Here is a 22,154-nt window from a genome sequence, read left to right as displayed (position 1 = left end):
ATGCAATAAAGAAAAATCTAGAAATCACACAGAATGAGATGTTAACATGATAATATTTCAATAACAAAAAAACGTTCCACAACAAATACAACATGGTATCATCTATAGAAATCACAAACTAAGCATACCAAATAATCTATTGTTTTATGGATACATATATAAGTAGTAAAGCTATTAAGTAAAATCAAGGGAATGATTATCACAAGCATTAATACTATGGTTATCTTAGATGAGAGAGAGGTGTAAAGTGGAGTGGGGCAAATGGAACTTCTAAAATAATGGCAATGTTCTCTTTCCTAATTGGTGACTTTGTTTTTCTTTTTAAAGCAAACTACTTTTTTTAATTGAAGTGTAACAAATGTTCAGGAAAGTGCCCAAACATGAGCATATATAGAATACTTATATTTATGTAGGTATCTATCTGAATATATATGTATTAATGTATCACTGAATATTTACAAAGAGAACATATCTATGAACTCTCACTCAGATCTTTTGTTCCAACTTATTGCCACTATTTCCATCAAATGGGATCCAGAATTAAGTTTTGTCACTTAGGCTGTCTGTGTCAAGAAATAGAACATTACCAGCACACCAGAAGCCCCTCTCACGTGCCTCCTAATGACTTTCCTCATAAGGGTAACCAGTCTTTTGACTCTGATATCATCTATTAGGTGTGCACATTTTAATAACATATAAATAGAATTATACAATAAGTACTTTTATGCCTGGCTACTTTTGTGAAGCACTATGAGATTCATCCATGTTTTTGCATTTAACAATATTTTTGTTGCCATATATATAGTCATATTGTATGAATATGCCACAATTTATCCATTCTAGTGGTGGATGTATGGGTTGTTTCCAGTTTGGGCATATCATGAATAGGGCTGTTAGGAACACTGTTGTATATGCTTTTTTGTGGACTTGTGCACAAATTCCGCCTGAGTATTGTAATTAAGAGGTTGACTCCATTTTTTATATTTACTGACAGCTTTCAAGACCCATCACTCTCACTCACATCTAAGCCAGCCCATAAGAAAGTGCTTAAGCTCTCTCAGAGAAAAGATCAAACCACACTAGTCCTGGTTCTCAGGAATCTTCACCCCCCAGCCCACCTTCTAACCCAATAGAAGCCGAAGCCCATCACCCTTCCTTGCTCTTCCAAGCTGTTTTTGGACTTACCTGTGAGCCTCCCCTGCTCTCCCCAGAAAGCGTCATTATGTGAGTGATAAACATTTTCATATCCTCTTGGTGCATGTGTAGCATTATCAGTCTTGCCATTTGAATCATCTGGGTACAGTGATCATTTCATTTCAGCTGAATGACTGCAAGAGAGATGTGTACTTAGGAGTGGACTTAACTGAGTCACAGCAAGTGACTTTACTACAAACACTTTTGCAAGCAGCATGTGTGATTTCCATATATCTGGAATTACATGTAAAAGAAATGGACAAGCTGAAAATAGGGAAAAAAAATATAACTAGATAAAAAGATAGATAAAAAACAATTATCTATAACCCAACAAACTCAGCTGTTGAATGCAAGACTCTATTTCAACACTATAGAAATGATAGTGCCAGTGGGGCTAATGAAATATTTTTTATGTTGATTCAGGTTTTCTTTTATTTATGGAAAGTTTTTTTTAATTGAAGTATATTTGACCTACAACACTATATTAGTTTCAGTTGCACAATGTAGTGATTTGATATTTTCATTACGAAATGATTACCATGATAACTCCAGTTACCATCTGTCACCATACAAAGATATTGCAATATTTTTTACTATATTCCCCATGCTGTACATTCACCTCCATGACTCATATTCATTTTGTAACTGGAATTTCGTACCTCTTAATCTCCCTATTTCACTCATCCTTCCACTACCCTCCCCTCTGATAGCCATGGTCAATCCATGTTGTCGCAAATGGCAAGAATGTGCATATTCGACACCTCTCTGAACCCCTCCCGGGACAACCATCCGTATTTCCCCAGAAAATGACCCTCGCAAGTTCACTTGCCTTTTTGTGATGGGAAGAAGAGAGTTGCTGAAGTTTAAACTAATTTTTAGGGTTCTGACTTTTTCCGGGGTCGGGAGGAGGCAGGGGGTACTGTAGTACTGTTATCGGACAATTTCTTCATCCCTTCTCAGGGCTAAAGAAATGTGCAAAGGAGGTCCTACTGGGATTCAAACCCAGGATCTATCATTGTTTACAAGACAGGCACTATTAACCAACTAAGCCACAGAGCCTAGCAATGAGTGGGTTTCAAAAGTAACTTTTATTGAATTCATCATTTTTCTTTGTTCTTTTGAGAAATGTCCTATCTTCTTTTTCTGTCTTATTCATATGCAGTTTGTGCACATTTCAGTGACTGAACAAAGGGCCTGACAATGTGATGATTACTATGCCTCACAGCAACACAGAAGCTAAAATAATGCCAAAGACACCACGTCTGAGTCCAGACTTTGAGTGAAAATATTGTAATACCTTACATTTCTGTAGTACTTTAGAATTTGCCAAAAGCTTCTGAATTTATTTCCTCTTTGAACATCAGTGACAACCTCAAATGCTGAGCATATTACCATCTTTATTTTATATTCAACTCCAAAAATGTTTAAGGACTTGTTCAAGTTTGTTCAGATAGTGAACCACTGGAGTTAAGATGAAGTCATTTTCTGATGCTAATTCAATCACATTGTCAGTACAGCATTTTCACAGTGCTGCAGAAACCAACAACCCCAAGAATAGAAGTGGCTTACCATAACAGATACCCTGTTCCTGCTATTTGTCCATCATGACTCTGCCCAGGATAACGGAGCCACCTCAACCTGAAACACTGATGGCCTCTTGACAGAGGAAGAAAAAAGATATGGCAAATCAAGGACTGTTTCTTGTTTTGTGCCCAAAAGTAACATGTCAAGTCTGCTCACATTTCGTTATCCAGAGTGAAGTAAATGAGTCAAATCTGCTATCTGTGGAGTGGGGCAGTATAATCTTACCCCAGGAAGAGGCAGTCAATAATTTTGAATAATAATAATTTATCACAACTACCATCCAATATTGTTTCTCATTTGCCAAACTTGGGATTTTTCTTTTAAAAAATTTCTTTATTTGTTCATCTCCTCCTTGCCTGTGTTGAAAATGTTCAATTTTGTGGCTTTTAAGCTCATAGTTTGGGAAACATGAGTATCAATTTTGGTAAAGATAAGCTGGGCTAGTGTGGGCGCTGTGGAAATTCAGTCAATATAATCTATTGTTGCTATGTATTTGGGATGAGGAGTAGGAGAAGGGATGAAAGATAAAATTGCAGTCAATTAAGAGGAGTAAGAACAAGGTAGTTCTTGACAGCAGTCTCCTGTATACCCAGATAACACTCATCTGGGACCTTGATTGACAACTTTGCATATGGCTAATAGTAAACACCACCACAATCAAGATGACATTTCATCACACCCCAGGATTCCCTCCACAATAACTCATTTTTACTGCTGTCTTCTAGTTGTTGAATAAACACAGTACATTTTATTCTGTGAACGGACATTTGGGTTGTTTCCCATTTGAGCTTTTATAAGCATTGATGGTTTTCCCCCACCTTACCCACTTAAACACTGCATCTGAACATGCACCAACAAGACAAACTTATCAACTTCCAACCAAACCACCCAGGATCAGTTTAACAAACTTAACATCTTACTGACCCCCTCCCTTGCATTCAAATTCTAATTCCACCCCTTGAATTCACTTCCCTTCACTGATAAAGTCTGTCACTTCAAAGAAATTATTCCCCTCCTGAAGTCATCCTACCATCTTAATATCCTAATAAAATGCAATAATGAAAAGACATACAAAATACAAGACAAATTTTTTTAATATTAGAATGAACAGCTTTAAAATTACATCTTAATAAATGTAACAAGTATAACGGGGAAAAATAAGAGAATTATAAAAACTGTACATTTTTGTTTACATATAGGCAATTTATATAGAGAATTGCCAATTTAATCATAACTTTTCACACTTCCAGAATGCCTATATGTATACTTTGAATTAAAACCTTATAAATCAGTATTTAAAAAATTTAATGTGATAAGTGAGCTTGCTTCTTGCTTGTTAATTTGTCTAATCTAGGTTGGATTGATGACAACGCTACTCTCAGGGGATAATGTATATTTAAACTGTTTCTATGTTTTGTTTTAATAACACTTAATGTAGAGAACCCAGTCTCACAGAGGTATGTTGAGGGGAACAGAAGAAGAGATTTTAAAGCAATCTCAGCAAGCTCAGGATATTCATTTTTAACTTTTATCCAAAATGAAGCAAGTGATGCTGTATTTTCAAAATTCATTTTCAATCCTTCATCAGTAGCCAGCTTCAACAACTTATCCTGTAAGGTTATAGTTAAATTTAAATTATCTTTTGATGAAAGAAATGGATTTTGTATCCATGAATTTCCTATGCGTGGATCTTCTTTTGATGGAAAACACAATTCAAAACAATCTAACAAATTTGTAAGATGTTCATTGACAACTTTTCGCAGATATGCAATATCAAGATCATTACCTACTTCACTGATAACTGTTGTTAAGTTATGGAACATGTCATAACAATCTGTAGAGACTCTTTTTTTCCAAGCTTCTAACTTTTGTTTTTGTCCTTCAATCTTATCTGCCATTGAAAAACATGTTGCATTCTTTCCTTGCATGCAAACATTAAGATCATTAAAAATACTGAAGATATCAGATAAATAAGCAAGTTTGGCTGTCCAATTCACATCTTTGAAAAGTTGGGACCAAACTGGTTTCTTGCTTTGCAGAAATACTAAGAGTTCATTTCGTATTTCAAACATTCTTGATAGAACTTTTCCCCGTGATAACCACCGTATCTCAGCATGCAATAACAGTTGCTTATGATCAGCTTCCATATTATCACATAATAAAGAGAATAATCTTGAATTTAACGCATTAGATTTTACATAATTCACAATTTTTACTATGTCAGTAAGCACACTATTTAGTTCAGGTGATATTTTTTTCATAGCAAGGCTTTCTCGATGAATGAAGCAATGCGTTATTTTACATTCTGGTGCAAGTTCTTTAATCTGGGTAACCACTTCAGAATGTTTTCCTGTCATTGAAGCTGCACCATCAGAACACACGCCTACACAAAACTTAAATTCCAAACCACATTTGTTGACAACATAATTCTTCACAGCTTCATACAGTTCTGAGCTAGTTGTGTTTGTTGGTAGAGAGGCTGAAAAAAAGAATTCTTCCTTTATATCATCATCATGTTCAAACCTCACATATACTAAAAGAACTATCATGTTAGCAATATCTCTGCATTCATCAAGTTGCAGTGAAAAATACTTGGCTAGTTTTATTTGTTCTATGAGTTGGTCTTCCATATCATTCGCCAGTTCCTGAATACGTCGCGCTATGGTGTCATTGGAAAGTGGTACTTGAGCTACCTTCTTTGCTGCAGATTCACCCAACATTTCTAAGCAAACTTCTTTGATGCAGTCCTTCACTAGTGTCTCGGCAATTGTGTATGGTGTTTTAGACTTAGCAACTGGAAGTGCTACTTTATAAGAAGCCCGCAAAGCACTAATGTTTATGTGAGAAACACTGAACACCTGCTTTGGTTGGCTTTTCAATTCATTACTCTTTCTTTCAAAGAATTCTTTTGGCTGTGAACTTATTTCTTTATGTTTTGAATATAGATGCCGCTTAAGTTTCGATGGTTTCATTGCTTCATTAGCCAGTACATCTCCACAAATAATACACTGTGGTTTCAGCACTTCACCATCAATTACAGCTACAAAACCAAATTCAATATATGAGGGATCATACTTCCGAGTAAAGCTAGTATGAACTCTTTTGGTTTTCACTTCCTCAGGATGACTTCCATTGTTACCAATTCTTTTACTACTACCGCCATATTCAGAAAAGGTATGTCTTTTCTTTACAAAAAAGTCCAGTGAAGCTTGTTTTTCCATCTGCAAATTAGAATTAAAAATAAGTAATACAAATTTTACTTTTGTCTTTAATAATGTTAAACTGGAAGTCAAAAACTAGGCTCGCATCAACAAAAAGCCTACAAATAATAAATGCCGGAGAGGTGTGGAGAAAAAGGAATTCTCCTACACTGTTGGTAGGAATGTAAATTGGTACAGCCACTATGGAGAACAGTATAGAGGTTCCTCAAAAAGCTAAAAATAACATATGATTCTGCAATCCCACTTCTGGGCATATATCCAGAGAAAACTCTAATTCAAAAAGATATATGCACCCCACTGTTCACAGCAGCACTATTTACAATAGCCAAGATATGGAAGCAACCTAAATGTCCATCAAAAGATGAATGGATAAAGAAGATGTGGTATACACACACACACACACACACACACACACACACAATGGAATATTACTCAGCCATAAAAAGTAATGAAATAATGCCATTTGCAGCAACATGGATGGACCTAGAGATTATCATACTAAGTGAAGTAAGCCAGAGAAAGACAAATACATGATATCGCTTATATGTGGAATCTGAAAAAAAAAAAAGATACAAATGAACTTATATGCAAAACAGAAAGAGACTCACAGACATAGAAAACAAACTTATGGTTATCAAAGGGGAAAGAGGAGGGGAGGGATAAATTAGGAGGTTGGGATTAATATATATACACTACTATATATAAAATAGATAACCAACAAGGTCCTACTGTATAGCACAGGGAATTATACTCAGTATTTTGTAATAATCTATAAGGGAAAAGAATCTGAAAAAAGAATATATATATAAAACTGAATCACTGTTCTGTATACCTGAAACTAACATGATATTGTAAATCAACTATACTTTAAAAAAATTTTAAAAACCCCAAAACTAGGCTTGATTAAAAATATAAAATGATTTTTAAATTAAGTTATAAAGATAAATAAATGCTTACATTTTCTCAGAGTTTTATATACTTTTGGGTTACAGCTGACAAGCTAATCATAGCATATCACACATTTTAATGTGAACCTATTGTGCTTGACTAATGTACAACTGCTACCACATGTAACTCACCTTGAGAGTTTAACACCCAAATTGAATATTCTATTTGAAAAGATGAGTTCATTAATCACGTGCTTGGGTATTGCAGCAATGTCAAATTGTTGTAACTTTCCAAATACTCTCAATTTGTGTACTTACCTAATTATGGACTAGTATAAACAGTTTGCAGACCAGCACTGGTCTGAAGAACAAACTCTGAGTACCACTGGCCCAAATCATGTGTAACCTTCACATTTCAAAACACTTACCTGAACACATATTAGCTGTACTTTAGAAGACCTACTGATTGAAAAATCTCATTAGTCTTATTTCACACTCTGCATTTTAATCAGAAAACCAAACTCTTTCCCAACACAAATCCATATCTCCCAACCAAATTTATCATCCCCTGCCCTTCCTAAATATTTCTTCACTTGACCTGAGATGCCCTTTCTTAGCTTACCTCTCAACCCAAACTCACATATAATTAAAACAAAGTAACATTAAATTCATCTGTCCCCAAATTTATCCTTCTATAGAAACATACCATCATGCATACCATTTATCCCCCGGATCCCAGCTTTCTCATTCCGCTAAGAAATGCCTGATATCAGAAATAAGTAAGAGATACTACTGCTCTTCACCCCAGAACAATAAACAAAGCAGCATCCAAGGTTATAACTTCCAACTTGAAAAAAGGAGTGGAGGGAGGACATTCAATGTAATTGGCCTTTCTTTGGAGAAAATATATCCAAGATGGCCATAACTGTGCTTTAGTATGCCATGTCAAAAATTTCTCACTCATCATGGTCACAGTAAAGTATGAGGCTCTTCCCCTGCTTTGATCGACAGCAGACACTCAAAACTCTTACCCAGTCTCCTACTTTGTCTGATGAAAATGGTGTCTCCGATGGCTTTAACATTTTGGAGGGTTGAACAGTCAGACTTCTTGGAATCTCATCATGTTTCCTTTTCATTGTAGTGGTCTCATAGCAAAGACTACAAGTTATTCTATGGTGATAACCATCAGTCTCATGTTGAGAGGGCACTCCACAGATTGTATGGACGTTTCTATCACATGATACACAACTATTAACACCTGTGCATTCTTTTTCACAAACTACACAAGATAAAAAATTCAGTCTGCTTTCAGGAGGAGCTTTTTGGGCTATCTTAGGAGTAATAGAAAGATTTTCTTCAATATCACTACTATCTGTTCCAGTCTCAATATTTTCTTCATACTGGGCTCTTAGAGTATTTTCTAATTCCTTGTCGGCCTGTTCCAATTCATTTTCTGTGTTCAGGCTGGCAATAAGTTCTTCAGTTAGCTGAGAATGAGACAAGCCCAGTTTAGCTTCAGAGCTAAATGTACCCTCACATGGAGTCTGTTGCATGCCTCTGTGATAGGGTTGATTTTGGGTCATCTGAATAAACCACAAAAATTCAGCCCAGTGTGATGAATTGTTAGTTTGCATCCAGGAGATAATCCGATTTTGGATATCCTCATTAGTTTGATTTATAGAATTTAGACTTTGGCAGGGCTGAAGTTTCCCATGGACAATTTTCAGTTCTGGCCAAATATAACTAAGTTCACTGACAATCTGGCTTGAAAATTCCCTCCCATTGTCAGACTGTAGAACACTGGGTGCTCCAATAATTGTAAAAATATCCAGAAGAGCATGTGCAACCTCTTTAGGCCTTTTAGATTTTAATGACCGCAAAAAACTCAACTTTGTACGAAGGTCTTGATAATGCATAATAAATTTATACTCCCCATCAGGATTCAACTGCATGTCTATAAGATCTACTTGGCATCTTGAGTTAACTTCCTTAATTGGCTTCGATGTTAGAACTTTCTTGAGTTTTGAATTTTTCTGTTGGCATGGTTTGCAGAGTGTCAAGTATAGCATTATAACTTCTTTTGTGATGTTCTTGTATTTTGCTTGTAACTCTTTTTCCATGCGGGTACGTCCACCATGTCCAATGCTGAGATGTGTATCATGCAGTATGTCAAATAAATCCTCACTGTGTAAATAATACCGTACTTTATCTGTTTCCCCACTTACAGCCTCAATCAGCTTCTCATGTCCTTGTACCAGGATCACATCAAATCTAGCCAAGCGACGGTAGTCAACTGATTCTTTTTTTGCCTTGGCCTTAGCCTCTTTCACTTCCCTTATTAATTGACAGTACTTTGCTTTAGAAAATATCTTGGTATTATTACTCTTGTTTTCCAGTAACACTGCTAAGCTTCTGAAGAACTTTTCTCTCATGTTTTCTGGTTCGATTTCTGCTTCATTAGTATCTAAGCTACTAAAGTTATCATCGCCCATGGATTGAGACATCATGGAAAGCCACAAAAATGACCCTAAAATATAAAGAAAAAAATCAGTTAGACTATTTGGGAATATAATTTAAAATATGTATATTGCTCAAGTAGCCACTAGAAAGAGCTGGGAGTGCAAGTAGATGCTATGGACACACAAGAGGGGGAATACAATTTTGGTTAGGGAGTCTACCTTTGGAGGAATAGAGAGGGTAAATGAAGAACTCTACCCAGGAACAAAGAGTTCTGATATGGAAAGGAGTAGAAAGCCAGGATGTGACTTTCCAGAGCAGTATCCAGGGTTAGCCTTAAAGTAAAGCGCTGTTTTATGTAAAACAGGGAGCAAATTGATGTTATTATTTTTTCATTTATTTATTAATTACGCAGAACATTTTTTTTTGGCTAGAGAAGTCTCAGAAATACAGTCATAGATATTTTTAAAGCCCCAGACTATACCATATTTTGTTTTACTCAGTCAGGTTAGCTGTTATAGCAACACTTGGGGCTGAAGTTTCAACATGGCTGAAGTTTCAACATCATATATTTGCATGAGCTCCCTTTAGGTGCTCGTGAAACTATAAACCCAATGCCAATAATCTTATTACTGATTTTTTTTTTTTCTGGTACGCAGGCCTCTCACTGCTGTGGCCTCTCCCGTTGCAGAGCACAGGCTCCAGACACGCAGGCTCAGCGGCCATGGCTCACGGGCCTAGCCGCTCCGCGGCATGTGGGATCTTCCCGGACCGGGGCACGAACCCATGTCCCCTGCATCGGCAGGCGGACTCTCAACCACTGCGCCACCAGGGAAGCCCCTTATTACTGATTTTAATAAAGAAAGAGTAGCAGATGAACCTGAAGTAGTGAAAAAGCTCTGACTTAATATAGCATATTAAAATAAATGTTTAGAATATTCATAATAAGAGAAACACTTAGAATAAATCAAATTTGGCTAGTCTTAAGGAAACTATTTTGAAAAAATCAAAAAGAATAATTTGGAATTAGCATATCACCTCTAAAGTGTTACAGCTGCTTGGAAAAAGTACTTTCTCTCAAGTCAACATTGTTTATACTACCAATTTGCATAACAAATATTGAATTGGTAAATTTAAATCATTCTCAAATGTTCATAACTTCCAAAACTTCAAATTAATATGTTACTGTGTGTTTTGGCCTCACTTAAGTCTCAATGGTTCCAACAAGACTTCCTTGATCATTTAATTTACGCTTACAGTGAGTTCTCCTTTCTTGAGGACATAATTTATTCATAACACAAACTAGCACTGTAGCACTTTCTTCTTTAACTGTTTCATATGTAGAACTAACAAGATTGTAAGTTTCTAAAGAAGCAGGGATCACTTTTTCCTCCAGTATCTTTTCCATTATCTAACACATAACTACACAGAAAAGTGTCAGATAGGGAATTCCCTGGTGGTCCAGTGATTAGGACTCAGGTGGTTTCATTGTTGTGTGGTTCCCCTGGTCGGGGAACTAAGATCCTGCAAGCCAAGCCTTGGGTGTGGCCACACACAAAAAAGTGTTGGATAAAAACTTGTTAACTTTATAATGAGGATGACAACACTCATGATAAGTGGTATTTCAAAATGTGACTGAAAAGACCATTACATAGATAGTATTTCTTTCCACACTGATACATTTTGCATCATGCTATGGAGCCATGAACATAACGGAAGGTAAACAAGGATAAACTGGGGGGAGGAAAGAAATACAGGGCAATGTAAATGAGAACCAGAGCTTCAGAATATGTACAATCTGAGAATATGAGCTTCAGAAATTAGTACAATCAATGTTAGTAGGTCTAGGATAAGCAGAGAATAAGGAGTTGCTAGGGTTATAAGAAAAGAAAAGTAGAAAATTATATCAATTATACTTAAGCCTTTGGGAAAAGACAGCTACTCCACAACCAGGCCAGCCTGTGCTGCTGCCTCCACCACACATTACACTGTTAATAGTCCTTAGATCTCTAGTGGACATGACTTCAGAAATTCCATGTTTTTCAGTAGAATTTCGAAGTAGTATTTCCAAGTCTTAAACAGTCATATGTAACAAGAATTGGGGGCAGAGGCTACAGAAATGGGACCCATGTCTACATTGACAAGTGATCAGCATTTACATACAGAGGCATCTCTGATTTATCTATCCATAGGTACTTAATTCCATTGCAAAATATCCATGAAAAATCTTGTGTTCAACTATTTTTTACATTATTACATGACTGCTTAATTCAACTTCTTTAATAGCATTCCACTACACTCGTTGACCTTCCCTTCAGCCATATTCAGTAGAAGCTGCAATGGAATAAAATTTGATAAGCTTTCCATGAATGGACACTTCCCTCCTCCCAAATCTCATCCTCTTTCCAAAGACTAACTTATCCTCACCATTATCTTGAAGTGCATGTGGCTCTGGAGATTCACGTTCCATTCCATCTTCTATAGTCTGGAGATGGGTACCTAAGGACGCCTTTGCAGTATCTAGAAGAGTCATTTCTTCCATAGGAACTTCCTGCCCATATGTGCCCTGTGGGACCTGGGGATAAACAGGTACATTTGGAAACTAATATAATATTAATCACATCACTGCACAAACCATAGCTAAACCTCAAAACATTCTTCTACTGAAATAGAATGGATATAAGAAGAAAAAAAGTCTTCATTGAATTCTTAGGAGGAGTGCAAGACAGAATAAGGAGAGAAATAAAAAATGCTGGGACAAATAAAGCCAGAGCCATACAATAGAAACTGTCTGCATTGAACAGGAGTTGATATGCATCCTTGTGGTTTCTGTTTTGGGGAATAACAATGGACGCACATTAAAGGAGTCTTTCCTAATTTTCCTCCTAACCAGAAGAAAATTGTAAATGAGTTTCAGTGTGAGCAATTAAAAGTAAATATTTGGGGGGTATGCAAATTATCTAATAGGAACTAACGGAACTGTTAAACCCAGGAAGAAATCTGATAGTTGTTTTAGACCAAATGTGGAAAACATCAGCCCAGTGTGTTATGGATGGGAGAAAAAAAAAAGCCAATCAAAGTGGATAACTGTTGGGTGAAAAGAAAACATTTATCTCTTCCTTACACCAATGATCTAGTACTCGGTTTATAATTAAATTTACCCAATTGCCCCTATACATACAGTTAACCCTTGAACAACATTGGTTTGACCCTTGGGTGACTATATATAGGCGGATTTTTTTCAATAGTAACTACTACAGTAAATACTACAAGATCCCTGGTTGGTTGAATCTGCATATGCAGAAACGGATAAGGAAGAACCATGTATAGGGAGGACTATTTTCAACTGGGCAGAGAGTCGATGCCCCTAACCCCTCACCCCCATAGGTGTTCAAGGGTCACCTGAATTTTATGTTTGCTTCTTTTAAGTCCATGATCCATTCAGTATTTATACAATGTTTTTGGTTATTATATCTCTTTTGCTTCTTTTAATCTAAGATCATTTCCTGACTTTTTTTTTTCCTGACATTTTTATGACATTAAATTTTGAAAAGTCAGGGCTACTTGTCTTATAGAATATCGCACATTAGGGACTTGCCTGATTGTTCCTTCACAAGTAGATTCTGGTTAAACTTTTTTTTTTCTTTCTTTGTTTTTTGAGGAACAAGAGCCCAGTATTTTTAGCTTGATCACTTTTTCTTGCAGAGCAGTATTAACGTCCATTACACCTCCAGCAGCTCGGCCAAGGAGGTGGGTTACAGATGGAGCCGAATCTTGAAAGCACTGGAGCCTCAGCCTCCGTGTGACTGCTTGGAGGCAGGGAAAGAACATTTTTGGAAGAATACTACGTAAGTAATGTGTACTTACTGTGTCACATCACAGGTTACATTAAGTTGTCAAGTTATTTTATGGTAGATAATGCTAAATTTGATTACTTAGTTAAGGTGGTAACTACCAGATCTATCCATTCAAAAATACACTTTTTCCAACTGTAATAAATAATAATTAGTAATAATTTGGAACTATGCAAATATCTTATTCCCCAATGGTTTTAACATTCATTGATTTCTGCTTGAATCAATTTTTATACTGGGGGTTGCAAAATGGTGACTTCCTACTTTCATAATTCCTTCTACATTTAATAGCTAGCAATTTTCTGTAAAGAGCTTTCTGTCCATCCTACTTTGGTGCCTGTCTCTCTTTCTAAGTATCACTATAGACTTATTTTATAATCCATTCCATCCTCACTCACTTTGATGCTCAAACTGTCTCAAATTGGGCCAGAGGGAGCCCCCTTGATCTGGCTCCTGCAACCTTTTGACATGACCCCACTAGTTTTTGTTTTGTTTTGGTTTGGGTTTTGGCACATCCAAGCTTTCTAGAATAAACAATACAAGGACCACATTGTATTCTCCCTGTCCCAGATCTAGTTCAACTGTTTTTTTTCCCAAGAAATTTTGATTCATTTTAGAGGACAACAATGTTTAGTAGCAAAGATTGAGTAATAGTAGGCTCATTTTTAATAGGTGTCATCTCCTCTAGGCCCTTTCAAGGATAAAGCTGGTAAATATATTTTATAAAATAACATGAATTCAACTCAACTTCAATACCTATAGAATTTTCCTCACCTTTCCATCTTCCATATTAATATCTTCCTTCTCCCACAGTTAAAAAAAAAAAGCAGTTCATAACAATGTATATATATTATTTACTCATTGGCTCTAAACTACAATAATACAAAAGAGTTTCAGAATCACCATGCTTTGTGTTGTAGAACACTTCCAACAACATACCTACTAAGTAAGGTTCAATATATCTTTGCAGCTTTATAGGCCCATAGACAGTATTCCACTAAAAGTATATGGTCAGAGTACTGTGGTCAAGCCACCTGAATTATTATTTTCCTCTGTATTACTATGTTAATTTGATATATTGTTGAGTTCATTTGTTTCTGTTTTTATCATTTTGAATTTAGTATTGTTTTTTAAATACTGAAATCATTTACATGATATAAAAAAAAACGAAATATGTATCCAGAGAAGTCTTGCTCATATTCACATAGCCTGCATTCTAGTCTCCCCCACTCCCATAAGAAACCATTTTTTGTTGTTGATGCTTTACCCTCTGGTTTTTTTTTTTTGCAAAAATAAGTAAAAACACGTATATACACACGTCTGCATGTATATATTTGTGTATATATAATATATATACAAATTAAATGCAAATGTGTGTATACTTATTTTTTCATACTGTATAGTAGTTTATACCTCCTTTTTTCACTTAATATAAAAATATTATCTGGAAATCATTTCATACCAGTTCACAGATATCTTGCTTATGCTTTTTTCGTGTACATAGTACCATTATATTGATGCACCACAGTTTATTCAATCACCCTTATATGAATGGGCATTTAGGTTGTTTACAATATTTTGCTTTTACAAATAATGCTGCAATGAAAAACTGTGCCTATGTTGTTTCTTACTTGTATTTTCCAAGTAAATTCCCAGAAGCAGTATTGCTGGGTCAAATGGTAAATGCGTAAATATGTGTTAGATGGTGCCAAAATCCCCTCCATAGGGATGGTACCATTTTGCACTTCTACCAGCAACATTTGAGAGGAACTGTTTCCCCAGTCAGGCCAACAGATTGTGTTGCCAAGCTTTTGAATTTTTGCCAGTCTGATAGGTGACAAACGGCACCTCAGTATAGTTTTGATTTGCTCTTTTTATGATTGAAGTCGAGCATCTTCTCATAGCCATTTGTTTATTTGTTTGTAAAAACCAAAAAACTGCTCATGTCTCGTGATCATTTTTATTGCATTTCTGTTAAGGAGATTCACTTATACGTATGACATATTTTGCAAATATTTTCACTAATTTATTATATTGATTTGCTTGTGGGGTTTTTTTGTCCTGCATTTAAAAAAAATGTTTCATGTAGAAAAAAAGGTTTTTGATATTACTTCTAGATTTTGAGTAATTCTATACATTCAGATTATTTTAAGAAGTCATTCTTGTTTTCTGCTAGTTCCTGGACGTTTAAAATTTTATATATTGATCTCTGACACATTTAAAGTTTATTCTGGTTCTGGAATATGGTATGAGGTATGGGTTTCATGTGTTTCTCTTTGAAATGGCTATCTCTTTGTCCCAACACCATTTACTTAAAACACCATTTTCCCCACTGTGATTTGAGATGGCACATATATTGTGTACTCAGTTTTCATATGTGCTCCAGTCCACTTTCATACTTTCTATTGTTTCATTGATCCAGCTATTCATGTGTCAGTACCACAATTTTACCTAAAGAGGCTTTATGGTATGTTAGTATCGAATGAGACTATTCCTCTCTTCTTTACTCAAGTTTTTCCTACCGATTCTTTCATGCTTATTTACACATATGAATACAGTTCAGTGTTTTAATCCTTTTCAAAAGTAAGCAATTAGTTTTGTTTTCTCCTAACACAGTAGATAGATATTCATTTTCTATTGTTTTCAAGTTTTGGGTTCTAAGCAACACAGATATCTTCCCTGGCTATAGATAAACCTATAATATAGTAATACCTCTTTGTTATTACCTATTAAGGTAATACCCTTAGAATTCGCTTCTATGGACATTGGCTGGTTGGCTGTGTTCCTCAGCTTCCCTGGGTTCTGCTTGCTTACTTCTTCTTACTTCCATTAGAGGGGCTAGTCCAAGGTAGGTGGGCCTGGTCTTGGAAGGAATAGGAGGAATTCCACTCTGCCTTTACCACAAAAGTGTAAAGCGTGCCTCTGGATGGCAAAAACAAATTACAAAGCTGAAATTACTTCAAACTGGTTATGCAAGTCATTGGCCTTTCACTATATGATTCCCAGATTTGATTTTTTAAGATTTCTAATAAGAAATTTTGGTCATAAAATAGTGGAGTAAATATGACTGTATTCATTAGAAATGCATGTATTTCCCAATTAATTATAACACCTAACTTATAGTGGCTTAAACAAATAGGGGTTTATTTTTGTCATATGCTAAGAAATCCAGAGGAGGGCAGTTGCTGGCATTGATTCACATACCTAACAGTTCTGTAAGGGACCCGAGTTGTCTTTATATTTCTGCTCTGCCATTCATAACATATTGGTATTCATCCTCATGCTTATCATCATGTCATGGTCACAAGATGGCTACTACAGCTCCAGATATCACATCCACGTTCAAGACAGGAAGTGGGAAAAGGCAGAACTAAACATATCTGTGCCATTTTATAAGGAAAATTAAAGCTTCTACAGAAATCCCAGAAAATATGCTTATTTCTCTCTGGCCAGACTACGATGTATGGCTAACTCTAGCACAGGGAAAGCTGAAAAGTATTTAGTTAGGTACAGAGCCAACATGAACAAAATCAACATTTTTTAAGGAAGAAAGAAGGGGTGTACAATAGATCCTGGGTTGGCAGCTAAAAGTGTCTGCAACAATGGCATTTCCCCCTCCCTTCAGAAATCACACAGAAACAAGAAAAATGAGAAATATTTATGCAAGCTTGACATTCAATAAGACTAGGAGATTTCTATAACCCTGAGTCACATGAAAAACTATCAAGTATGAGCAGAGCATAACCCTGAACACTACCCAGGATTGACAAAACACCAAGTCCTACCAATGGCTGCATTTTTCAACAAAGCTAGAAGAGGAAAATTTTAAAGTAACAGGTACATCCTAAGGGAAAAAACTAATATTGTTTATTTGAAACAAAGAGAAAAGGTGTGCTGGCTAGAGATAAGAGACTGCCTGTACAGGCATCTACGCAGTAACATATGAACTCACGAAAAAACATGCTTTCTGCAAAACTGCCCAAAAAATAACAGGATTTATGGAGAAAATAAAGTTGTAGGGTAGACTATTTAAATTCTACACAACTTTGTCAGAAAAGCATTAATAAAACTACAGAAATTCCAATAAAAATACAAGTATTTTCAAAAAGACATTAAATAAAGAAATGTTACATTAAGTATAGGATTTTACTATGAAAGGTGATGGTATCCTGTTAGAAAGAGGTGTAAGGAAAGGGTGAGGCAAGGGTAGAGGATATCATCATCAGAAGTTCAGATGGACAAGCATTTGCACACTTTCCAAGAAATGTAGTGATATTACAAAAAATATAATGATGGTTCTGGCTCATCATCTTGTTTTTATTTCTTTGATATTGGCTTATAAAAAGATATGTAGTTTTTGCTGCTTAAATATTTTCTTTCTTTCATAAAGAAGCTGCTTACATGGCTTCAAGTAGGACCTCATGCCATGAAGTAAAATCCTGCTGTGTTCTGCATCATTATCTTCTATCCACTGCAACTGCTTATCTATCATACTTAGAGCAGAAGATAACTGAGAAGTGAAATGCTCTTGTGGGGTAGCTTGTTGAACTGCATCATCCTCTTATACGCTTCCATTTGAGCCTCAGCATCTAACTGTTGTAGCTCTTGTGTAGAGAGAGCCTCTGCATGAGATTGCAGCAGTTCCTCAATATCTTCACTCTCAACTTCTTCAAATCCAACCTCCTTTGCAAGAGCAATACAGCTTGCTTTAATTTGAGGGAGCTCTTCTGAAGGTTCAAAGCCTTTAGAATCATAAATTAAATCAGGGAGAATCTTACACCACACCCCATGCAAACAGGCTTTTGTGACATCATTCCAGGCCTCTACAAGAATATCAATTGCAGGTTTAATGCTCTATCAATTCCAGAATTCAAGAACTGTGTGTGCATTGTCACCCCCCGTTGATCCAATAAACACCTTGAATGTTATCCTTAAATAATAAGCTTTAAAAACTGTGATTGGGCTTCCCTGGTGGCGCAGTTGTTGAGAGTCCGCCTGCCGATGCAGGGGATACGTGTTCGTGCCCCGGTCCGCAACGGGAGAGGCCACAACAGTGAGAGGCCCGCATACCAAAAAAAAAAAAAAAAAAAAAAAAAAAACTGTGATCACACCCTGATCAGGGAGTAAAGTAGTTGTATGAGGAGATAAAAAGAGAACTTTAATATTTGAAGAAAGTTCAGCAACTGTTGGAGGATGGCTTGGTGTATTACTGAGCATTACAAGAATTTTGAAAGACAAATTGTTCTTCTTGCAATATTTTAAAAAATCATCTACAAAACATCACCTAGACGATAAGTAAATACCTGCCCTGTCATTCAGCCTCTCTTGCTAGACTTATAGTAGTCACCCAGGCTAGTCTTTACAATTCCTTTTAAAGCTTGTGGGTTGGCAGAGTGATAAATCACACAAGCTTTAGCTTTAAATTCCCACTGGCATTCCCACCCAGCATCACAGTCACTTGACCTTTTGTAGCCTTAAACACCGGATCTTATGATTCCTCCTTCAAGATACATGCCCTTGAGGCCATTTGCTTCCAATAGAGACTAGTTTCATCAAAATTAAAACTCTGATCCAGGTTATAGCCTTCTTTATCAAATTTCTTAACACTCGGGGAAATGTCTTTGCAGCTTCTCTGCATTCACGGCTTCACCAGAGATCCTAATATTGTGGAAATCATAGCAGCTCTTGAAGCCACTAAACCAGCCAGTATTTGCACTAAATGAAGGCACTTCCGCAGGATCTTCCACTTTCTTCTTAAGGTCTTCATGTATTGCTAACGTCTTCTCTTTAATTTTGAGAAAGGTTACCTCTGATTGCTTCTTTCTTTGGTATAAAATCCAAACAAATGTTCCATTTCTACCACTTCCTTATGCCTTCTTCCAATAAATTTTGTAGCAGTGGAGGTTGTTCCAGCTAGATAACTTTATTTTCCCAGCATTGTCTCTAACTGTTCATAAAGTTGACTCTTTTATTTCAGTTGCACACCCAGTGTCACATGTTCTTTCATTTATTTCAAAACATTTTATAATTTCGAGCTTTTCTTCAGTTGTTAAATCATTTCTTCTTTTGTGCTCACTAGCATAAATTTTATCACCAGCATGCTTCTATGGCACTTGCAAACCCCCTTCCTTGCTCATTTTCTGGAATACAAAAAAGTTTAGCAAAAAATGCACCAAAATGGGAGGGAACTATGCACATAAGGGCTTCCAAAACAGAGACTGGGGCCAAGAGGGCCAAGAGAGCCAAGAGGAAGGATGTGGAAGTGAATGGACATTATGCACTGTATGTCTTCACAACTTGCTGCACTCAGCTATAGTCATATACTTTGCATTCAGCTGCTCTTACTTGGTGGCCCAAAACATCAACTTTCTGGGAAAACTCATATGAGCTGGCACAATTTCAGCATTATATTGACTTATTTTCCTATTTACCAATCTCATATGAAAGATTTTGCATTCCAGAAAAACATATTTTAACAGATCAGACTGTACACATATAACGTACATATTCAAAAAGAATTCAGATAAATGTATAGATAGTAACATTATAGAAATGTAACAGTGTTTGGCAATATCCATAATGTTCTAAAATTACAGTCATAGAAAGCAAGTATATTCTCTTAAAAATAACCTCTAGTGTGATGGGAAAAGACAGAATACTGGCTCACAGACCAACAACTGCAAGTACTGAAAAGTATCTAGAAAATGATGCAATTAATCTCTTCACTGTACAGATGAAGTCATCAAAGTCCAGAGAAGGTGTGTGCCCAAGATTATACAGCTAATTAGTGACAGAGCCTATCATAGAACCCGGATCTTATGATTTATCATTTCCTGATATTTCCATTAAATTAGACTACTTTTCTATTTGTCTCTCCTAGAAGGTATTCCTCATGTTCCTGCACTGATTTGCTTTCATATATGGTAAAAGTAGCGGGGATCGTTAAGAAGAGATAGCTACCTTAATCTCACAGTCACTAAATAAGAGATATTTTCCATTTGCAAGCAATAGACCAAGGTTTCCCATTTGGTTAAACCATCTCCTTATTAGGATCAGCTATCACTGACATGAAAATTGTTATCCCAGAAGCGTGAATCTATTCGTCTACACCAGTGATCAAATAATAATGCCCAGAACCAGAATCTGCAGCCGTCAGTGTGAAGTTAACCCCACTTACTCTACCTTGGATCCACGCACTCAGATTCTTCACAGAAGATGGCCCCTCCAATTTCTCACCTGCTGTCTAGGTTCATCAAGCTCCCTCTCCAAATCTTCCAGCACAGTCACCACCTCCTCTCCACTCTCGGGATGATGCTCCCGCACCCAAGCCTGGAGCTCCTCAGGCAAGATGGTCAGGAGCTGCTCCAGCACCAACAATTCCAGGATCTGCTCCTTGGTGTGTATCTCTGGGCTCAACCACTGACGGCAAAGTTCCCTGAGTTGGCTCAGAGCTTCCCTGGGTCCGGGAGTCTCCTGATAGCAGAACTGACGGAAGCGTTGACGAGAGAGTTCCCTGGTATGAGACAAATCCTTCTGTAGGCAGGATTCCTGATCCCAAATAGGGTCTTCTTCTTTAACCTTTACTTTGATAATCTCCCCTGGTTCCTCTGAAGCCTGGCCAACCAAGGCTGGGAGGGCCCCGGGGGCTGCCGCCATCCTTAGCTTAGCTTAGAGAAAGGCTCGCTCCAACAAGGGTCTAGGCAGATTTTCCTTGAAGGCCCCACTCAATTCTTGGTCAGGAAAGTTTTCGATATAAGAAAACCCTGTTGACACAGAAAAATTACAGACGCAGCTAAAAAAATTTTGTTTAGGTGACAACAGGGCAGTTACTCGAGCAATTCCATTGAAAGTGAAGCCATTCTCTGACAAGACGGGAAACTGTGAGCACAGAACTACTCACTAAAGCTCCAGGACCACAGATTGAGCGGCAGGTTACTTGCGAGACAGAAAACTGAGGAGACTTTGGCCCTAAATAAAGCCTAGATATACGAGCTCCACCAAGGAAACCAGACAGGTCTCTCCGAAACCGGTGCTCCCTGTGGCTCAGGCCCTCGTGGAGAGGGCGAAGGGCTCCTGCCACATGGCTAGCCGTCTGCAGAGGAGGCCCGATTGTCGCCGCGCAGACACAACCTTCCCTCCGCCTGCGCTTCTCTTCAGAGAAGCTCGGACCCTCTCGCGCCAAGCCAGAGAAATGGGCCGCGGGCTACACTCCCGGCCGACGAAGCTGCTCCCACATTCCCGCCAGGCCGGGGGAACTGCACTCACTTCCGGTCCGCTCTAGGATTCCAGATGGTGCAGTCATCTCGGTGGTCGTGGTAACGTTGGTGAACACCCGGAGGCAAGTGCTCCGTAAACTGTACAGAGACTTAACTCCCGAGTTACCCAGTTCCCGGGTGAAAAGAGTTTCACGGTGTGAGTAGCGCTAGTGTAGAGGCTACTCTGGGTTGGGTTTTTTTTTTGTCACGGTGATAAGCCGTCGCTGCACTCAGACCCGCAGTACTCACCGCCGCGTCCTAAAACAAGACGTAGAAGAGCATCCCTGAGCGAATGCCAAGTCAGCGAATTTGTAGTCTTCAACCGGCCTTTTCTCGTTAGATTTGGTCCACTGTCTCCTTTCCCATTAACCGTAAATCAGACTCGGAAAAAGAAATGTAGGATCTAGTTCCTTCTTTCCATTTTATAGATGGGAAAAATCAAGATCCATATAGTGAGCTTCCCCGCCTAACGACAGGAGTAGCTATTCCTGTGAGCCATGCTGTAAACAGTCCTGTGAAACTAGCCCCAGAAACCTAACAAGGAAAATCTGGACGTATTTTCAGAGTCTAACAAGTCATTACAGTTGGACAACCAGGAAATTCCCACCTGGCTCATGCTCCTTCAAGACAGTGTGCTCTACCAGGCAAGGTATTCGAAGATGCACGGAGCAGGCAGTGCTAGAGTGGATGCAGGTAAGCAAA

General features: G+C 37.4%; 1 protein-coding gene across 1 annotated transcript; it reads right to left on the bottom strand.

Annotated features, from left to right (window-relative positions):
- Positions 1-3,934: 3,934 nt before the first annotated feature.
- On the bottom strand, positions 3,935-21,432 carry SCAND3 (SCAN domain containing 3). Its single transcript, XM_081246653.1, has 4 exons — positions 20,434-21,432; positions 11,771-11,918; positions 7,918-9,413; positions 3,935-5,999 (listed from the first exon to the last, which is right to left on the bottom strand). Exons 1-4 carry the CDS (start codon positions 20,851-20,853, stop codon positions 4,083-4,085), a joined length of 3,981 nt encoding a protein of 1,326 aa, XP_081102779.1. The 5' UTR covers positions 20,854-21,432; the 3' UTR covers positions 3,935-4,082.
- Positions 21,433-22,154: the final 722 nt, after the last annotated feature.

Source organism: Mesoplodon bidens, assembly GCF_964165515.1.
Source record: "Mesoplodon bidens genome assembly, chromosome: 10".
Classification (NCBI taxonomy): Eukaryota; Metazoa; Chordata; class Mammalia; order Artiodactyla; family Ziphiidae; genus Mesoplodon; species Mesoplodon bidens.
The sequence above is the reverse complement of the archived record's forward strand: the minus strand, read 5'-3'. Positions and strand labels throughout refer to the sequence as shown.

Excerpts from the sequence above, each read along its gene's own strand:
- SCAND3 (XM_081246653.1), bottom strand. The coding sequence starts at position 20,853 with ATGGCGGCAGCCCCCGGGGCCCTCCCAGCCTTGGTTGGCCAGGCTTCA. Across the intron at positions 11,919-20,433 it reads TTGATGAACCTAGACAGCAG|GTCCCACAGGGCACATATGG; the intron begins GTGAGAAATTGG and ends GTTTATCCCCAG. Across the intron at positions 9,414-11,770 it reads ACATGCACTTCAAGATAATG|GGTCATTTTTGTGGCTTTCC; the intron begins GTGAGGATAAGT and ends TTTATATTTTAG.